Here is an 18,040-nt window from a genome sequence, read left to right as displayed (position 1 = left end):
GCGTGTGACACAATTGTCTCCTGTCCAGATCACTAGCGCTCACTAAATAATATATCCTCCTAAAGATAAAAACCAAAGATTCTTCATTCTTCAGTAGACCAATCACTTATTTTGTTAGGTTCCAGTGCAGCGCTAGGGCAAAAGCCCGGGCCAGCCTCGGCATTGGGTTAGTGCAGCTGGCCTATACACGCATTGTCTAGCAGCCGACGAATGACCCGGACCACAAATCGAAAATATTCCCGAGTAACGTTCATTTTGGTCCAATGTACCTGATATTAGCTTATCTGACAAGTTAGTAAAACATTTTAATCTTTACAGCTAGCAAAATTGTTAAAACACTTACCAATTAGCAGCTAAATGTAAACAAATTGACCGACTTTTGCCAGAATTTGTCAGATTTAGTTTCGTACAACAGAGCGATTTGGCAGTGCACTTACGCATATTCTATTTTAGTACACAAACAACGCATGCACTGAAAAATACAAATACTTACAGTGCAACAAAATTGGGTACAAATGATCTTTTTCACATCGAATTATCAATCGAATTATATCGTATTTTGTATTATTTTTCGAAGCTACTTTCGAGATATTTATCCGATTGAAGATGTTTGGATATAAGAGGTAAGAAAAAAATGGGGTGCTTGCATGTGTGAGATAAATACAAATTACAGATATAAAAAAAAAGGTTCTAATTTCACACTGAGAGATAACCAAGAACAAAACTTGAGTATTTATTATGTTTAGTCAGAAGGTGTCAAATTTGAATCACTCTGTACAATGATAAAGGAAGTTAATCTCATGGTTTAATAAGTTGGAGAAGATGCTGATGCAAGGGGAACCTACTTTATTGCATATAGAAAAAGAGAGTTGGCTCAGTCGGAAAAGCGTCCGTATGTTGAACCAAAGATCCCGGGTTCGACTCCCACCCAGGCGGATGACTGAAGCCTGCGTTGTGTGTTAACGTGCACCTTCCCTTGTTCATAGACGCAGGTTATGTCAAGTGGAAAACACTCCGTCCCTCGGATAGGATGTTAAATGGAGGCCCCGTGTAGAGAAGAGTCAATTGGCTTTGCACGTTAAGAACCCACTGCACTATATAAGAGTAGGGGGAAACCCTGGTGTAGTGGTCCACCTGCACACACCGCCAGTATAGTACGATAATACTCTGTAAAGAGGTCTTATCTGTACTCAAAAGGAAGAAGAAGAAAATAAAGAAAAAAAGGAAGTCTTTTTGAAACGATAATACAACCTTAGCTCCCACTGCCTCCCCTCACTTGAATACCTTGCTCTCTCGTTTTTCATCTGCAAAGAAAGATAAATGCCCCCCTCCCCTTCCAAGGCTCCAGTGCCCTCCAATTTCTCTAATCTCTACCCACTATATGCCACTTATTTGTATTATATAATGTGTATCTTTAATTATTTAAAGTGCAACTTATCTATTTACAAGTTAAAAGCTACTGGTGTAGACATTTTTTCTCTCTCTCTCTCTCTCTCTCTCTCTCCCTCTCTAACTCTCTCTCTCTCTCTCTCACTATCTGTGCCTCCCTCCCCCCTCTCTCCCACTTTCTCTACCTACCCCTTCTCTTAAAGGTTCTTCTGCTTTGTTTTCCTCAATATCTTGGCAGTCCTTCCAATATTCAATACCCCTGCTTGATTGTCCACTTGCATCAAATCAGATTAACTCAATGACCTACACAAATTGCTTGGTTTTTGTCAAGTCATTTAATAAAATGTTTCATGACATAAGCAATGTATACAATACACAACTATTGCACTATGATACAGTATTAATATTTAGTGTCCACCTGTTTCAAATGATAAAAATAAAATATGGCTACAAATCCCTTTGAACAAATATACTATATATATAAATGTACATCTTCATTCTGCATCTTTAACAAAAATTGAATGGCAATGATTTGATGCATATTGTTCAGAAACAGTCAGTAGCTTGATATTTACACTTTCTTGAAAATGAACACAGCGATTAAGTAGCATCTTCAAAACAAAAGGACAAGATAAGACGAGTTGAGCTAATCAGAGTACTGAGGCCACAAACAACTTGAACTGCAAAATAATGAATGCCACATGTAACAAATTGATCAAATTTACACCAAAGATAACACTTCCCTTAACCATATGCTCTAATACTGGTAAGCAAGGAAGCAATGGTCATGCAAGTCAAGAAACATTCATTAAAAAAAATATACCTATGCAAAATGTTTATCATATGACAAAAATCATTTCATATTTGTCTTACCACCAGCCACCCACATAATCCATACAGGAATATGGCTATAAAATGTTGCACAAACTCCCATGTGGTATAAGTGAATAAAAATTAACTAAAACAAAGCTAATTCTAAATCGAATCCTAACCTAACCTAACGAAATAATTATTCCACCATTAAAAATTGCTGCTTGGACATTGTCGTCACGTCTCACTAGTCTGTACTTAACAACTTAAAAGGTATAACAACTCAAAAATACTATTTAAAATTGGACAATTCATAAAAATATAAGGTGCGAGAATAAAAGTACTTCCCGACTATATCTTAAATTAAATACATGATATAAAGAAGATAGACAAAGAGCATCATTTGTTCATAGAATGTGACAATTGCAAAGAGGTAAGATATTTATAAATCAATATTTGTGCATGTGGACTCCACATCAATGCACCGCCACAAATTGAAGACAGAATATTATACAACATTTGGACAAAACAAAGCTATATTTCTAATAGATATGAAGTATCTGTTACCAAACTCATTGAACAAGTAAAATCAAATAATTTCAATATGTCCTGGGGGGTGTTTCACAAAGATCCTAAGTTGAACTTATCTCTAAGTTGGACTTAAAATTTATGGGAAGCCATTAGCATCCTTGAAAACATTTTGTAATTTTTTTTTTAGAAGGCATAAAATGTTGATTCAAATCATTCATATTTTCTATTATCATGGGAGATTCTATGTTCTTGATGTGGAATTTATAAAAAGTCTAAAATACTTGAATTTCTGCTTTTGAATATATTTCATTTTAAGGCTCCAATGGCTGTCCATAATTTTTAAGTCCAACTTAGTGTTAAGTCCTACTTAGGATCTTTGTGAAACACCCCCCTGGACAGGGGTTACACATGAAAACTGTAACAGGTAGATATGAAGGAAAGCATAATGGGATCATTTTAAAGGAATAGCAATGAATATGTTCATAACTCTCTGAATACCTGGTTTAAAAGAAAATAACAGTAACATGTATCACCCATTAATTGCATTAATTGCATAGAATGCAACAGTAATGATTAATGAAAAAGGGTACATGTAATAAAATCTAAAATCTCTTTGTTATGTGTCATGTGAAATAGGCACATTTGTTCATAGTAAAATAAAATGGTTCATATAATATTCCCAAAGCCTATATTTTGAGAAAATGCTGGGGAATACCCTACATAATACTAAATATTATTATCATCAATAACATTTATAGGGCTTTCTTCCAATGCACAGAAAAGAGAGATGCAAAAGACAAATATTTCAAGCTGCTACTCATGAAATAACAATTGGAAAATGTTTGAAAAATCACAAAAAAGCGATTCCTCTTCTTGCCACCGCTGGGCCGAGGGGCCTTGACTGCCTTCTTGGAGGCAGTAAATAATAGTGATTGAAATTGGTTCTTAATCAATATACTTTTCAGATTACAATGTGTACGGATGGTGATATCTTTTGGACTTTACAGAAATGTTTCAAGGCATTTGACAATATAACCCAAACTTACAAAGCAGACTTTGAATGAAAATTGGAAATATACAGCATTTACAAAATTAAAAAAAAATAAAAAATAAAAAAAAATAAATCAAAATCAAAATCAAAATTACAGCAAGGTATGATATATCTCCACCTGGCTCAAATCAAGTTTGTTTCTAAAGATCTTGCCAGGCTAATAACAAAACAAAGCAATTTGAAATGTAGTTGATTGATATCAATTGATATATGTATTTACCTGCATATGGTTCAAATTTGATATACCGGTACATTTTTCTTGAGACACAAATGTGCCTAAATCCAAGGACTGTTGTTAAAAAAAAAGGCTTGTTAAATATATAATTGACACAAAATTGTGCCTCACCAGCAACATCATGAATCCACCGAAATTTGCTTGTTGGTAATCCATAACAGATACATATCTTGAAGCTTACTAGAAGCACTACAATATTTTGGATAACATGCATAACGGAAAGGAATAACTGGGTTGTGAATCAAGTTAACAACAACTTACTGATTCAAAGATAATTGCTTGTAACACTGAGCTATGATACTTGTGTATAAAGACACTAATAACATTTAAACAATTTCAGAAAGGAATAATGAGAACACAATTATTTCTGTTATTATAATTAGTACTTTCAAATAATTTAAAGGTCCAACATGAGGAATGCACGGAAAATATAAGAGAGCAACTCATCTGAATATGAAAACGATATCATTGCATAAAAGAGAGTGCTTTGTTTGAAACGACAATATTGCACAAACTTATTTGAAAATTAGAAAATAAATAAGCAAAGTAGAAGTATCAAATCTTTCCTATCTATATTTTGAGTGTGACAAAGTGATTGCCTAGATGCAAATAAAATTCAGTTGAATACGTTCATTGCACTGACACAAACTCTCTAATTTCTTTCTAAAAAATGTGTTAACTTATCTTTCACGCACAACTTTGTGCCTTTGTTATTTCAGTTAATTCTACTACAAATTCATCCCAAATTTCTATAAAAATCATCTTAAAACATCATACATGTAGACAGGTATATTGATATTTTTGTCATCGCTTCATTTCAATCAATAGCGATCACTCATATTTTATGAGTGGGATACACATGTATTTCATATATAGTTGGCTTGATATAATCATTTGTAACCTGACCAATTTCACAAGAAAATCACAATAATTTAAAAATTACAAGTATGAATCCATTTACTCTGCAAGATAACACAATACTAAAACGTCAAGGTCACTTTCTCCCATCGTCATGTATGTAGGTTAATGTTGTAAAGTCTAACAATGTGCAACTCTGAATGCTTATAGAACTTACAATGATCAGATTCAAAATTTCATTTATGTTCAAAACTTTAGCAAAACATCTTCCAAATCAATCCAAATAAATCAATTAAAAACCACTCCTGAATCAAATCTCTCAAACATGATGGAAACAATCAATTAAAGCTGCTTTGTACCATATGGTAATGACTTGGTGAGGCATTTACCTCAATTTGCCACTCTCAACACAGGTGGAATAAGTGGGAACTCATTGAAACAATTCTTGAGGGCTCAATAACCTTGTCATGGTTATTTAGCCGAAGCTGGGGAAATATAGAATTCTATCAATTTTATCCACAGGGTATAGCGCTTTATACATATAGCTGTATTTATCATAATCATAGTGAGACCTTGTCATAACAAACTCAGGACTAAGGAAATTATCTAATAAAATTGAAACATTGTTATATCAGGGCTAAAAAACAACAGAGTACAAAGGAGTGGCCCGGCAAATTTCCAAATTATATTGCAAGTTTGTTTAAACAGTGTCTTCTAAAATGAGGTTCGACTGTACTGATATCATACCAAGATTTCAGTGTAACAAGGTAATGAATGCCCTTAGTCCTCTGGTGTTTGTTAAAACGTAAAAAATGATGTAGAAGCCAACACTTTTTCACTCAACAGAGCAACTTTAAGGCTTGTTCACATATAACCCAGAAAATTGCAACGTTTAAAAATATATATTATTGATGCTAGCATAATAACCTTCACAGTAACAGGCGTGTACGCAGGATTTTTTTCAAGGGGGGGGGGTTTTTTTTAACATTTATAAATCGGGCCGAAAATTTCGCAACGACTCAGCCAGCCGCTGAATAAGCGGGGGGGGGGGGGTAAGAGGTCACTTTTTTTTTTTTTTTTTGGTCCCAAAAAAATCGCAACGACTCAGCCGACCGCTGAATAAGCGGGGAGGGGGGGGGGGGGGGGGGGGGTAAGAGGACACATTTTTTTTTTTTTTTTTTGGTCTCGAAATTTGAAAATTTGACGTTTTGCTCCGTTGGGGGGGGGGGGGGGGGGGGGGGGGGGGGGGGGGGGGTAAGGTCAGCTTTTTAGGTCAACCATGGGAATTTTTTTCAAAAAAAAAACCCAAAAAAAACCATAACCAAAAGAGAGGGGGGGGGGGGGGGTTTTAGAGAAATTTAGGGGGGGTTTACACACAAAAAATTACCAAAGGGGGAGGAGGGGTTTAACCCCAAACCCCCCCCCCCCTCCCTGTGTACGCGCCTGCACAGTAATATATATCTTCTAGGAAGTATGTGTAGGCTCTTTGTTGTGCATACCTACTCTGTTTCATTCCCAATTGCTATTCACTTCACAGGTAAAACAAAAACCTGGGCATCATTTCATGAAACGATCAAAAGATCAAATTCACTGACATCCCGTTGAAACATGTGTTAATTACATCACGCACGTTTCAATGGGATGTGGGTGAACATGTACCTAAGACGGTTTGTGAAACGTTCCCCTGCTGCGGTTTCCCATGTCAAGTGTGAACACCCATGTTAAGTGTGAACACACATTTCAAGTGTGAACACCCACGTTAAGTGTGAACACCCATGTCAAGTGTGAACACCCATGTCAAGTGTGAATACCCACGTCAAGTGTGAACACCCATGTCAAGTGTGAACACCCATGTCAAGTGTGAACACCCATGTCAAGTGTGAACACCCATGTCAAGTGTGAACACCCATGTCAAGTGTGAACACCCATGTCAAGTGTGAACACCCATGTTAAGTGTGAGCACCCACGTTAAGTGTGAACACCCATGTCAAGTGTGAACAAGCCATTAGGTTTAGGACCCCTTCAGACAGGGCAGCATGGGGTATCGATCATGAGGATGACGTCGATGCCGTAGAGTTCTAGGAGGTCGACGATGAAGGCTCGATCACCGACGGGATCCAGTCCCATGGCCTTCATGTGGTCGTTGGTCAGAGACTTGTCTTCAGTGGTGGCAATCTCATGCAGAGTCTGGAAGATGTGGTTGTTCTGTTCCAGGAAGAAGCTGGGGAAACAATGCAGAATCATGAACAAATGAGAAAGGAGAGGACTTTAGGAGATCAGTTTATATAGTTTGTGTAACTGCTATGATGTTGCCTTGTTATAAGCCATAAGAGCCATGACAGGTACAAATTTTTAAAAACTTCAAGATCTTGGCTGAATTGTTTTTCACTCATTTACAGACCAAGCTTGTCATCTCTCACACATGGAGAGAGGTTTGTTTGTTTAAAACTTAAAAAACCAAAAAAAAAAAAAACCTCTTCAAGGAAACTTCTTTCCATTATTAGAATTCAATACTGCGGATGTATAACAAATGAAAAGGAGAGTTGCATTTAGATAACTTTGCAAACATCTTCTGGAGAAAGCAAACATAACTGTTCATGGCTCATGCTCCTTTGAAAATTGCAGCTGTAAGAAAATATGCTTGAAAAGTAGGCAAGAATTTTTGATTACTTTAAATTTGTGCTAAGCAAAAGTGGTGCAAAAGCTAGACAAATTCATTTCAATACTATCTTTTGAGTTGGGAAGGATCTATGATTGCTTCTGATGGCTGGAGAAAAAAAAAACTCTTTTGGGGTTAACAGGATTGGGTAACTTTGTCTCAACATTCTGAACAAAAATCCTGGATTTAGCTCATGCTGCAATGATAATTATAAACCTTTAGGTCAGTCAGGAACCCCATGACATTTACATGCCGATCGCCTGTCTGATTATCAAGATATTTATGATTGGAAATAAAAATCAAATTTTACGTTTTCTTCACGGTTTTCATAACACTACAGTCTATTGGGGAAAACGAGTATGGGAAAACCGGTCACTCAAAGACTTAATTTTTGAGGCATTTCTTGATCATTTTGAAGCGCAATTTTTTTAGGGCTTCAATATTGCACCATATCACAGACACTGATAACACGTAGGGCCGTGAATCTCAGATTTAAAGGAAACCGAACCCCAGGTAACAACTTTACTTATTCTGAGAGATTTATTATATTACTGCCCATAAATCTACAAGATTCCCCACCAAAGTGTATGAGAGAGGTATAAAGCAAAAATAAAGTACTGTTTCTCAGCACGACATGGGCATCGCCATTTTCTCGATAATGTGACGTACTATGCGAAGTCGTTTTTCAAGTAAATGTACTCAAATTTATGGATGCTTCTTTCCCAGACGTGTGTGGTGATGAAGCATTTCATTCACCTGCTATTATCCTTTGTACTATAAATGCCAGAACGCAAATTGCATAAATAAGTTAGTGCTCTTCTGGGGTGAAGGTTTCTCATAAATGAAATAGATTTGTCAACTGCTACAGTATAGTATTTATAAATGAATTTCGTTAAAATTGTGGCCCTATTATTTATTTTTCACCTAATATAATTTCTATCATCTCAGTTATTATTTGTTTTTATTGAAAAGTAAAGGTTTTGTTATTGATTTAAAAATTCTTTCCAACTAAAGCTTGGTGCATGATACATGTACAACTTCAACAGGTACGTCACATTTTGAAAAAAATGGCTGCGCCCATAACATGCTGAAAGGCATCACTTCATGCCAGGAATATCTTCATTTATATATATCTTGTACATTTTCGTAAGGAATATTGTACATCAAAGTGCAGGTTAACGTCTCATTTTTCAGAATACCTACACTTATTCTTTGGGTTTAGGTTTCCTTTAACATTGTTTAACGATGTCTTTAAACCCAGGCTTAAAATCTGTGGCAAGCCACAAAAGTTTAACCCGACTTGAACTTACTTGGCAAAGATCTCGTCATCCTCCTCTGAGCTGGGCTCCACCCCCTGCTCCCTAGCATTGAAGACTGCCGTAGCCCTCTGATTATTGAGCCTCATGAACTTCTCCCTGTCCGTGTCGTTGGGTCTCAGGAGGTCCTTCAGGTTGGCTACGTGGGTCGTTACGTTCTGGTTGTCGACGTAGACGTCGTACAGTCTCTCCTTCTCCTGGAAGATCTTCTCCGTTGTGCCTTTGAATAATGATGATAACATTCCAGGTTTATAAGGGGTTTAATACATTGACAATGTCTCTAAGCGCTTTTCAGGCTTGCCCGCACACAACATTTGATAATGAGAATTAAGAATTTTTAGCACGGTATGTCTTCGAAAATAAGAAATCTGTACTAATAACAGGCGTTCGAACATGCAGCGGCAGTGTAACTGGCAATACGCAATAAATCTGTGCAAAAAAAGTGTACAAATGCGCTGCTCAATCATGCAGCCCTTCAACGTACGCAATACGTGAACTGTCACATCGCGGCATATGATAAAACAAGCTTTATCAAAATTTTGAAAATCCTGAATATTCCGGATTTTGGGGTCCTAAAAATCCAGAAAAACTGAATATTCCAGATTATTCGGAAGGGTTGGCAGGTATGACAGTGTATGCACATTCTCCACTCCCTGGGGAGCATTCCAGCCAGACGCCACAATGCTGAGCAAGCTACATTAAAGTTTACATTCTACCGGGGACCCATGTATTTCCCGGGTGGAGAGTGGCAAATGTAGATTGACGTCAAAGGACATTAATACTGGGCTGGGAGTTGAACCCCGTACCTTGTGAGCTACAGTCCTGTGACTTATCCACTAAACATCAACACCTCTGTTTAAATTTAGGGAGGGTTAAGTAAAATAATGAATTATATAAATTTCAAGTATGAATGCTTGAAAATACCTATAGGCATCTCTACAATAGGAGTATCTGCTATGTGATTACTGATTACAGAATATAATTTGCATAATACCACATAATACCAAATAAGTTACATATTTCCTTAATTCACCATTTCATTCCATTACTTATTCTTCCATTTCATATTTTAAAAAAAGGAAATAAATGAACAAGAAAGGTAAAAATTCACGTGAGAAGTTATTAAATGTAGTGCACCAGTTACAGTTCAACCATATTCTAAATTTTCAGTCACATAATATCAATTCACTAATGTTTAATGTTTGAACTACCTCTGGGAAAGATAGGTGGTTTCCCTCACTCACTGGGTAACCCTGTAAATAAATGAACTCGAATCAAATCAAGAATTCCAATTGAGCACCTATGCATTCATTATCAAACCAAACACTAACATAAATGGTGATGACTCAAATAATAACAAACTGAAATGATTTCAAACACTTACATGCAATGTAGGACATTTCTGACTCTAAGGTATCAATATCGGCTATATTGACGTAAAAATACGGCTTCTGTTCAATGGCCGAGTTGAGGATGATATCGTGGTGACTCATCAGACTTGCACAGTATACTGGATGGGTTAAAATATAAGAAAAGTGTGTGAGTTTGCATGTATGTGTGTGAGTGTGACTACAAGAAAAACAGAGAGAGAGAGGGAGGAGGAGAGAGAGGAGGGAGATAGAGAGAGGGAGAGAGAGAGAAAGAGAGAGAGAGAGAGAGAGAGAGAGAGAGAGAGAGGGAGAGAGAGAAGGAGAGAAAGGGGGAAGTACAGAGATGACAAAAACTACAGAAAGGAAGAAGATAGATAGATAGAATGAGAGAAAGAGAACGTAAGAGAATGAGAAAGAGCAAAATGAGAGTTCAAATATAATGAAAGAAAAGAGTTAGGGAGGAGAGGAAGAATTAAACTTACAGCAAGAGACGGGCCGATGTCTCTGAAGGTAATTTTTTACAGTCCACAATGATATATCATGAAACTCAGTACGAAATGTTGCATGTGGCCAGATAATCAAGAAACAATCACCCATTGAATATTTCTCAACAGGAAAAACTAGATAAAAGTGAAAATGAAGACACTCAAAGTACCAAATCATGAAATGTATTTCATACTTGATTTTCTATGCGTGTTTGCACTGCATAGCACATAATGTTTTCAGGAAACAAAAGTATGCACATGTCCTTTTCATACAACGATAAATCACATTTTGGATTTACAAAAAACAAACATTGCAATTAAAATGAATACATTGGGAGTATTCCTACCTTTATAACAAACAACACCTATGGGAGGCGGTGAAAAGAAGAGAACTCTCTTTCTGAGGAGGATGTATTTCCACAAGGTGAAGATCTGCTCTCCAAAGAAACTAAGAAACTGACTGAAGCATCCTGCCGGATGTGTGATCTTTTGAGAAACAAAAGAAAACAAATGATTAGATGGATAAATCATTTGTGTGCGATTCATAACAGGAAATATTTATGTTCAAAATAGGCTGAGTGTCTCAGTCCATTGAATTGCTTAAATGTCTAGAAATTCACAATTTATGTTAACGTATACTTGATGTAAAGTGGGGCCAACTACAACATAAACCTGATTATACTCAAGCCTAACAGTTGTCAGTGTCAATGTGTATTGCATCCTAATTCGCTGACACTAGATTTGGTTGAATTACCAATTAATATAACTGTGTGTGCAAACATCTCAGAAGCAGCGAACCCATTTTCCCACCGCAAAGTACTCCAACTTGCCTATATCTCGACGGTGAGGGAATTTGATATATATATATATATATATATATATGATGAGAATTTGATAAGGTGGTATGAAAGGGCACAGTGCATTACACAAGACTTGTCTGTTGTAAATGTGAAGTCCACTCTTGGTGACTGACAATGCCCATTATTGGGTAAACAGCAAAATGGGGACAATTTCGTCATAAAAACCCACTACTATGCATTTTTAAATTGAACCTACCTTCATATGTGGATGGTGTTCATCTGAGCTTGGAGGAGTGAGTTGAAATGAGCTGGTTACAGGTGATGCATTGTGGACTGGACTGGACGAATTGTGAAGCACCGAGGCGATACCTTCCCACGATCCCTCTCTGGAGAGCGGCAAGGAAGCTTTGTGATCGCTGAAGAACGCTTTGAGATCCTCATACCTTCCAGGGGAATGTAAGAGATGTCTGTAAGGAAGGGAAGAAAAACAGTTTCAGTTATTTTCATACTATATCTATTTATATATTCAAAAAAATATATATATGATATATGAGCAAGAATTCAAATGAATTGGCAATGAAAAATTTACAGAGATCAGAGAAGCATTTTTGATCAGTATGAGACTTGACACAATATTCTTCTGTCTCCATTACTTGACTCTCCTATTTCTCAATGCCTACTCTTTCCTCATTTCTTGCACAAAGAGTATACAGAAAGGAATGCCTTTGTGAATTTGGAATAAATCCTAATACAGTGCGTAAGGTTTGCTTCACCATGAGATAGCTTCAAGGAGCTTCTGGACAGGATAGCTCAGTCAGTAGAGCAGTGGTCTCGTAATCCGGTGACCCGGGTTCGAAACCAAGACGATGCGCTAGTGCCCTTTGGTAAGGCATTAATCTTCATTACCAGGTCTCTCGGAGAGGACCTTAAGCCGTCGGTCCTCTGGTTGCTTACTAACAAGCATTTATGCTTTCTTAGCAGTCAGGTAAAATAAACACTACCACTACTATTATAAGTTTCTGATATGATCACTTCTTTGTAAACAAACTCATTTGACCCGTTTCATTTGCTCATTTAGGCAGTTACTTATTAATTTATCACAGTACAATTCAGAAGTGTTTTTTTATGAATGTATATTTACAGCTTTAAATACTTTAATTGTATTCAGAATCAGATGACCATTCCTCTTCTGACCATTACCTCAGTCACACTAACAAGACCGACAACAGACCAAACAAAAATCTACACTACTACAAATGGACAAGAATCTGTTAATTTTCAATTGGTAGTCAGTTTGGTGGTGTGGCTACAATGATGGATTGAGATATAACCTTACCTGACCTGGCGTTCTAAGAATTGCATGTGTCTGTGTAGTGTGGTGTAAGATGTGGAGAGAACCCAACAGATTTCATCCTCGCCCCCCTCTCAGCTGCATTCTCAACATGCATGTTCTCAAAACAGCTCAGACCATAGTACTTGTCTTTCCTGAAATAGCTGTATGAAATAAAAGTTCATTAGAAGTTTTCTAAATGTTGTGCCTAATTTACTATATGGTTGATGTCTGCAGCCTTATATATTATATGGTCTATGTGATTTGACAATAAAATTTGAGTATTTGAAAGAGCCAAATAAAAGGACTTACCGGTACAAGCATTTTCAATTTTAAAGATGTACAGAAGAGGGGAAATGAATGGGTAATCCTTATAAAATTACTAATAAAGATTTTGGCAAATTACAAATGCTTACCGGTAGATGTAAAATTATGCAAGCTGTTATAGACAGCACCCAGCAGTATTACAAACAAAACAACAAAGAATCTAACTCATATATCTCATTTAGTTTACGCATTTGAATTAATTAGGAAATCTGAAAGCAAAGTAAACAAAAAATTGGGGGAAATCTTTTAAACACATACTGGTAATAATTTACAACCATCAGTTAACTTTCAAACAATTCCTTATGGAAAATTTCTATGACTACATGTATAATGAAACATTTTCACAGTCCAAATGAATGATTGAATCGATTTTTAAAGGTTATAATGATGATCAAATATTTGAGATTACAACAACATGGGGGGTAATATACTAGCATTGTACTATTTGTCATTACTGATAGTGATAACAATTGTCTTACTTACATAAAATCTGTTAAGACAGTATGTGACCCGCTAGCCATGGCTTTGAACTCCACTCCATCGAGGTTGATGTCATCGGGCTGTGACCATTCTACTATATTACCTGAAATTTTTTAATGACAACCAAATGAATAAAATTGATATAATTATTATTAATATGATAACACACAAATTGGGGGCATCTTAACTAACGCTGTAAGTTAGAGCTATGATTAGCAGTTTGGCTCCCAATATCAGTATCGGATTGGCAGATTGGGAGGAAATTCTGAAGATTTTTTTTAAAAATCTGCCTCAAAATTCAAAAAATTGCAAAAATTTGACAATTTTAAGCACTCTTATACTACAGCACGACTAAATGTTGAAGTTCGAATCAGTATAGACACTGAACTAATGAACTTACATGTTGTAATGCTTGTGACACATTTAAAACAATCACTTTTAACTTTTTAGTACTTTGCCCGATTTTTAATCATCCTCTATTTCTAATTTTCAGGACAGGAAATGACACAATATCAGCAAACACAACACCTGTGCATGTGCACCTGCTTCTGCAGAACCAGGTGCTTCCAAGGCCAAGGTCTAGATCATGACATGATGACTATCGGGTACTGTTGTCTTGGTTTCACAATATTTGTAAACCGTCAAAATGATAGGTTTTTGTTTAACCTACCCAAAGTTAGAATAACCTTGTTATCGGTAAACATGTTAAAACAAAATAAAATGAGAGAAAAAAACAGACTTTTCATTTTTCTTTAAAAACATGTCATTGATTGGAGCTGTCATTGTCAGTGTCAATCTGAATAAATTATACATCTAGATTTACTGCTTGTGGTAGAGCATATGGCGCTAATTCAGAATCATATCCATACTTTGACCGGCGTAACTCTACTTAACTAAAACATACCAAGAATCAACTAAATCTTCATCAATTGTTCAGATAATGGTCATGATTTAAAAGTTGTTATGTTTCTCATCTGTTTCATGTCAATTTTCCTATCTTTTTTGGTATGTTTTTTCAGTAGAACTAGAACTTAGAAGGCTAGACCCTATCTCAATTACGCCAGAGTTACGGGTCAAACTGGCAAAGTATGGATATGATTCTGAAATCTGAATTAGCACCAAGCATATTATTAAGTTAGAATAACTGGTCATTTTGAACAACGATTTACCCCGTCATAATTTCAATACGATTCTCAGAAGTAATAAAAGATGTAGGTGGGAACACTCCACTGAAACTGCAGTCTGTTAGGACTAGCCCCTGGTGTTACTGAGGGAGCTCCAGCGGCCAGCGCTGGACATGGGCCCCGCACCAGCGGCACAGTTATTGGTACATATGCATGAACATCGCACTGCACTGTACCGAACGAAAAGCACGTCAACGTACCTGACCGTGTGTCGAAAGCCACGACGAAAATCGCGATAACATCGTCTGGTTCTGGTACTCTGTCATTCTCTGTGTCTTTCCTTCCTTCAGAAACATCTGATCTAGCCGAAGAATGTCTTGCTTGTGCGTTGGGACTTAGAACTTCCACAGAATCCTCTTCAATATTTACCAACAACGGTGATTTGTCACTTGAGGGGGTCGCCATTTTAGACGTGGTGTGTGACTCTATGGGGTCAACGCACTATCGAGGTATCCGCGTGGTACAATGACCAATCACATTTCGAAACTATGCAGATCCCAGCGTAGTTTTAAAACTTTTGACCAATCACATTGCAGTACACGGACATCGGACAGGATAACCCCCTCCCATTTTAATAAGCTTACATCATTCGGGGCTATGGGAGTCAATTTCTGGATATGCCACTGATGTACTGTTTACAGAAATGTGCGTTCATTAAAAAAAAAAACACTACCCTAAACTTTAATTCATGTTTGATTCCTGTTTGTTTGGCCATTTATCCCAACATTGTTTTTAATCAACTTTTTTTATGATAAGTGCAAAATTAGCAACCTTGACTAGCAACAGGAGCCCCCCAAATGCTGAAAACTCCCTTGTTACAAAAAAATGTAACTGCTTAATATAGCCCATCAACAAAATACCTTGAACTTGTGTCTCTCACCAACACACACACACACACCCACACACACACCGTTCCTATCCTCAACCTTAAAAATATGTACACACCTATACTCTCATACCAGTACTCACGCACAAAACTTTCTGCATAAAAATGTCAAAATTTAATAGGGACAGTTACAAGATCAGCCACGTTTTATTTCTTTAAAACAAATGTGCATTACATGCAACGTTATTCTTTCGAAGTATTTTAAGGTCAAGTGTTGTCATCCTTTTCAATGATTTGACAATCTCTAATTTTACTGAAAGGATCATCATCTCCTCACATTACATTGAACACCATTTTCCAATATATATATTGGAGTATAACAACAATTCTTATAATATTACCATTAATTAGTCAAATCTAATTTTCATATCACATTTCTTGATATGGCCTTCAAATATATACTACGATTGATTTAAAAATAGGCTAATTGTACTACTGTATCAGATAAAAACAAAAGTATTGAATGTGTGATGCGGACAAAATATTGAACCCAAAAATGATATCTTCAGCCTACTTCCTGATACCATAAAGAAAACAATTTGTTACCACCTGTTGAACATTGAATAGGGCAAATCAGATATCATGAATAATTAATAAGCATAATCTCAACAATGTGAGGCAAACAACTGTAATCAATAGTATTGTATGTATTTTAAATACTACTAAAAAGTAGAGCAGATTAGAAAATAAAAAGGATTTTTAAAATCCTGATAATTAACCTACTGAAATTTGAATTTTGTTAAACTTAAAAAATAGATCAAATGGTTAACAAAATTACAACAAAAACAATCAACATTATCGAGTCAAGTCATATCCAACCTTTCAAAGTAACTACTTCCTTGAAGGAAAACTCCATAACAATATTTTTGTTTTAGACAATAAGTCATCTTTCACAGAAGGTTTTCTTGAACACCCCCAACCAACACCTGCCTAAAGTTACTGATGTCTCCCTGGTTATTCCACTTGACAAATCTCTCTATCGTAATGAGTGACCTGAAGTCATTCCTAATTAGAAGGTTTACAGATGTCACAAAAATTGATTTTGAACATTTTTCTCCGGGTCCAATAGGTTATCTTATTTCTCCAAAGTTCTTCTCTTCTGCACACTTTCATCATTGTATTTGATCTGAGAATTTGAATTTAATCTGTATAATAACTCTACAGTACTATTCCTCGGAAGCATATAGTTCTACCTACAATGACTTGTTATATTCCTTCATTAATTCATGCGGTAAAAACTGTATAAGCAATCCTTCTTATATCCAATATAAGTCTTGATGCTTATGCTCCTCAAAAAATTTCTTGTAGACTTTCTCCTCATCTTTGTTGTTGAAAGTTGGAAGAAAGTTGAGTTGAACAACCTCTGAGTATCCTCCCTCAGAAGCATCCAACTTCTTCCCATCAAGTCTCTAATTTTTCTGTTCATGACAGCTGATTTAGGACCAAGAATCTTCTCCTCCGCTTTGTACTCAAAGAATAGTAGGGGTTGATATCCAATCATCTAATGTAATTATTCCTTTGAGACATTAAACCCTCCTTATGAAGTCTTGAACTATCCCGGTTGTTGACATAATAACAACATGTCATACAGGTCAAAGATATTCTATTAATTTCTCCAGAAGAAATATAATTGCTCAGCTATGTTGTTAAAGGGTGGCAAAGAGTTGACCTGAAACTGACATGCTGTGAGCACCTTTCCTTGCGACCTACTGCTAACTTTGTCCTACAAAGAATCTAATGCCTTGTGATGTTGAAATACACACACAAATATATATATTCTGCACATTTCTTATACAGATTTCTCATCTCTTTTTCTTAGAGAAGGTGAGGAAAAGTCTCAAGTCCCTTTCATGAGAACGTTTAATTTTGTTTGCCCACAACATATCACACGTTCAGTTTATGATAGCTGATTGAAGACAATTAATATTTTGCTTATTTCTCTAGAAGAAACTTCATGTAGAGTGTCTCCTCATCTTTGTTGTTGAAAGATGGAAGAAAGTTGAGCTGAACAACCTCCGAGTATCCTCCCTCAGAAGCAGGCACGTAGCCAGAGTTTGATGTTTGGGGGGGGGGGGGGGGGGCACATACATGTAATCGATCGAGGTAAAAAAAAGGGGTCTAAAAAAGTTCAACTGATCTCGGATATTTTTGGGGGGCACGTGCCCCACCATGCCCCCCGTGGCTATGTGCCTGCTCAGAAGTATCAACTTCTTCCCACCAAGTCTCTAATCTTTTCTGGTCATGACAGCTGATTGATGATCAGTAGATATTTTATTCTCTTACAGACTTTCTCTTAATCTTTGTTCTTGTAGTTGAAGGAGGTCGTTCA

At 36.4% G+C, this 18,040-nt stretch overlaps 2 protein-coding genes across 2 annotated transcripts in view; both read right to left on the bottom strand.

The window, feature by feature from the left end:
• LOC100889859 (zinc finger and BTB domain-containing protein 24) overlaps nt 1–446 on the bottom strand; it is a 44,687-nt gene extending 44,241 nt beyond the window's left edge. The window contains exon 1 of the mRNA XM_011675322.2: nt 344–446. The gene's annotated coding sequence lies outside the window, so the exon portion shown is untranslated. The remainder of the gene's footprint in view (nt 1–343) is intronic.
• Nucleotides 447–6,324: 5,878 nt separating this feature from the next.
• Nucleotides 6,325–15,505, bottom strand: LOC580075 (protein LCHN). The gene is given in 9 exon segments (XM_030975317.1): nt 6,325–7,095; nt 8,844–9,069; nt 10,234–10,359; nt 11,052–11,190; nt 11,761–11,971; nt 12,841–12,901; nt 12,904–12,998; nt 13,645–13,744; nt 15,026–15,505. Coding segments are annotated over 9 exon segments (1,362 nt in total). The 5' UTR covers nt 15,231–15,505; the 3' UTR covers nt 6,325–6,896.
• Between the last annotated feature and the right edge of the window lie 2,535 nt (nt 15,506–18,040).

The sequence above is a fragment of the Strongylocentrotus purpuratus genome, unplaced genomic scaffold (assembly GCF_000002235.5).
Source record: "Strongylocentrotus purpuratus isolate Spur 01 unplaced genomic scaffold, Spur_5.0 spur5_scaffold_8, whole genome shotgun sequence".
In the NCBI taxonomy this organism is placed as follows: domain Eukaryota; kingdom Metazoa; phylum Echinodermata; class Echinoidea; order Camarodonta; family Strongylocentrotidae; genus Strongylocentrotus; species Strongylocentrotus purpuratus.
The sequence above is the reverse complement of the archived record's forward strand: the minus strand, read 5'-3'. Positions and strand labels throughout refer to the sequence as shown.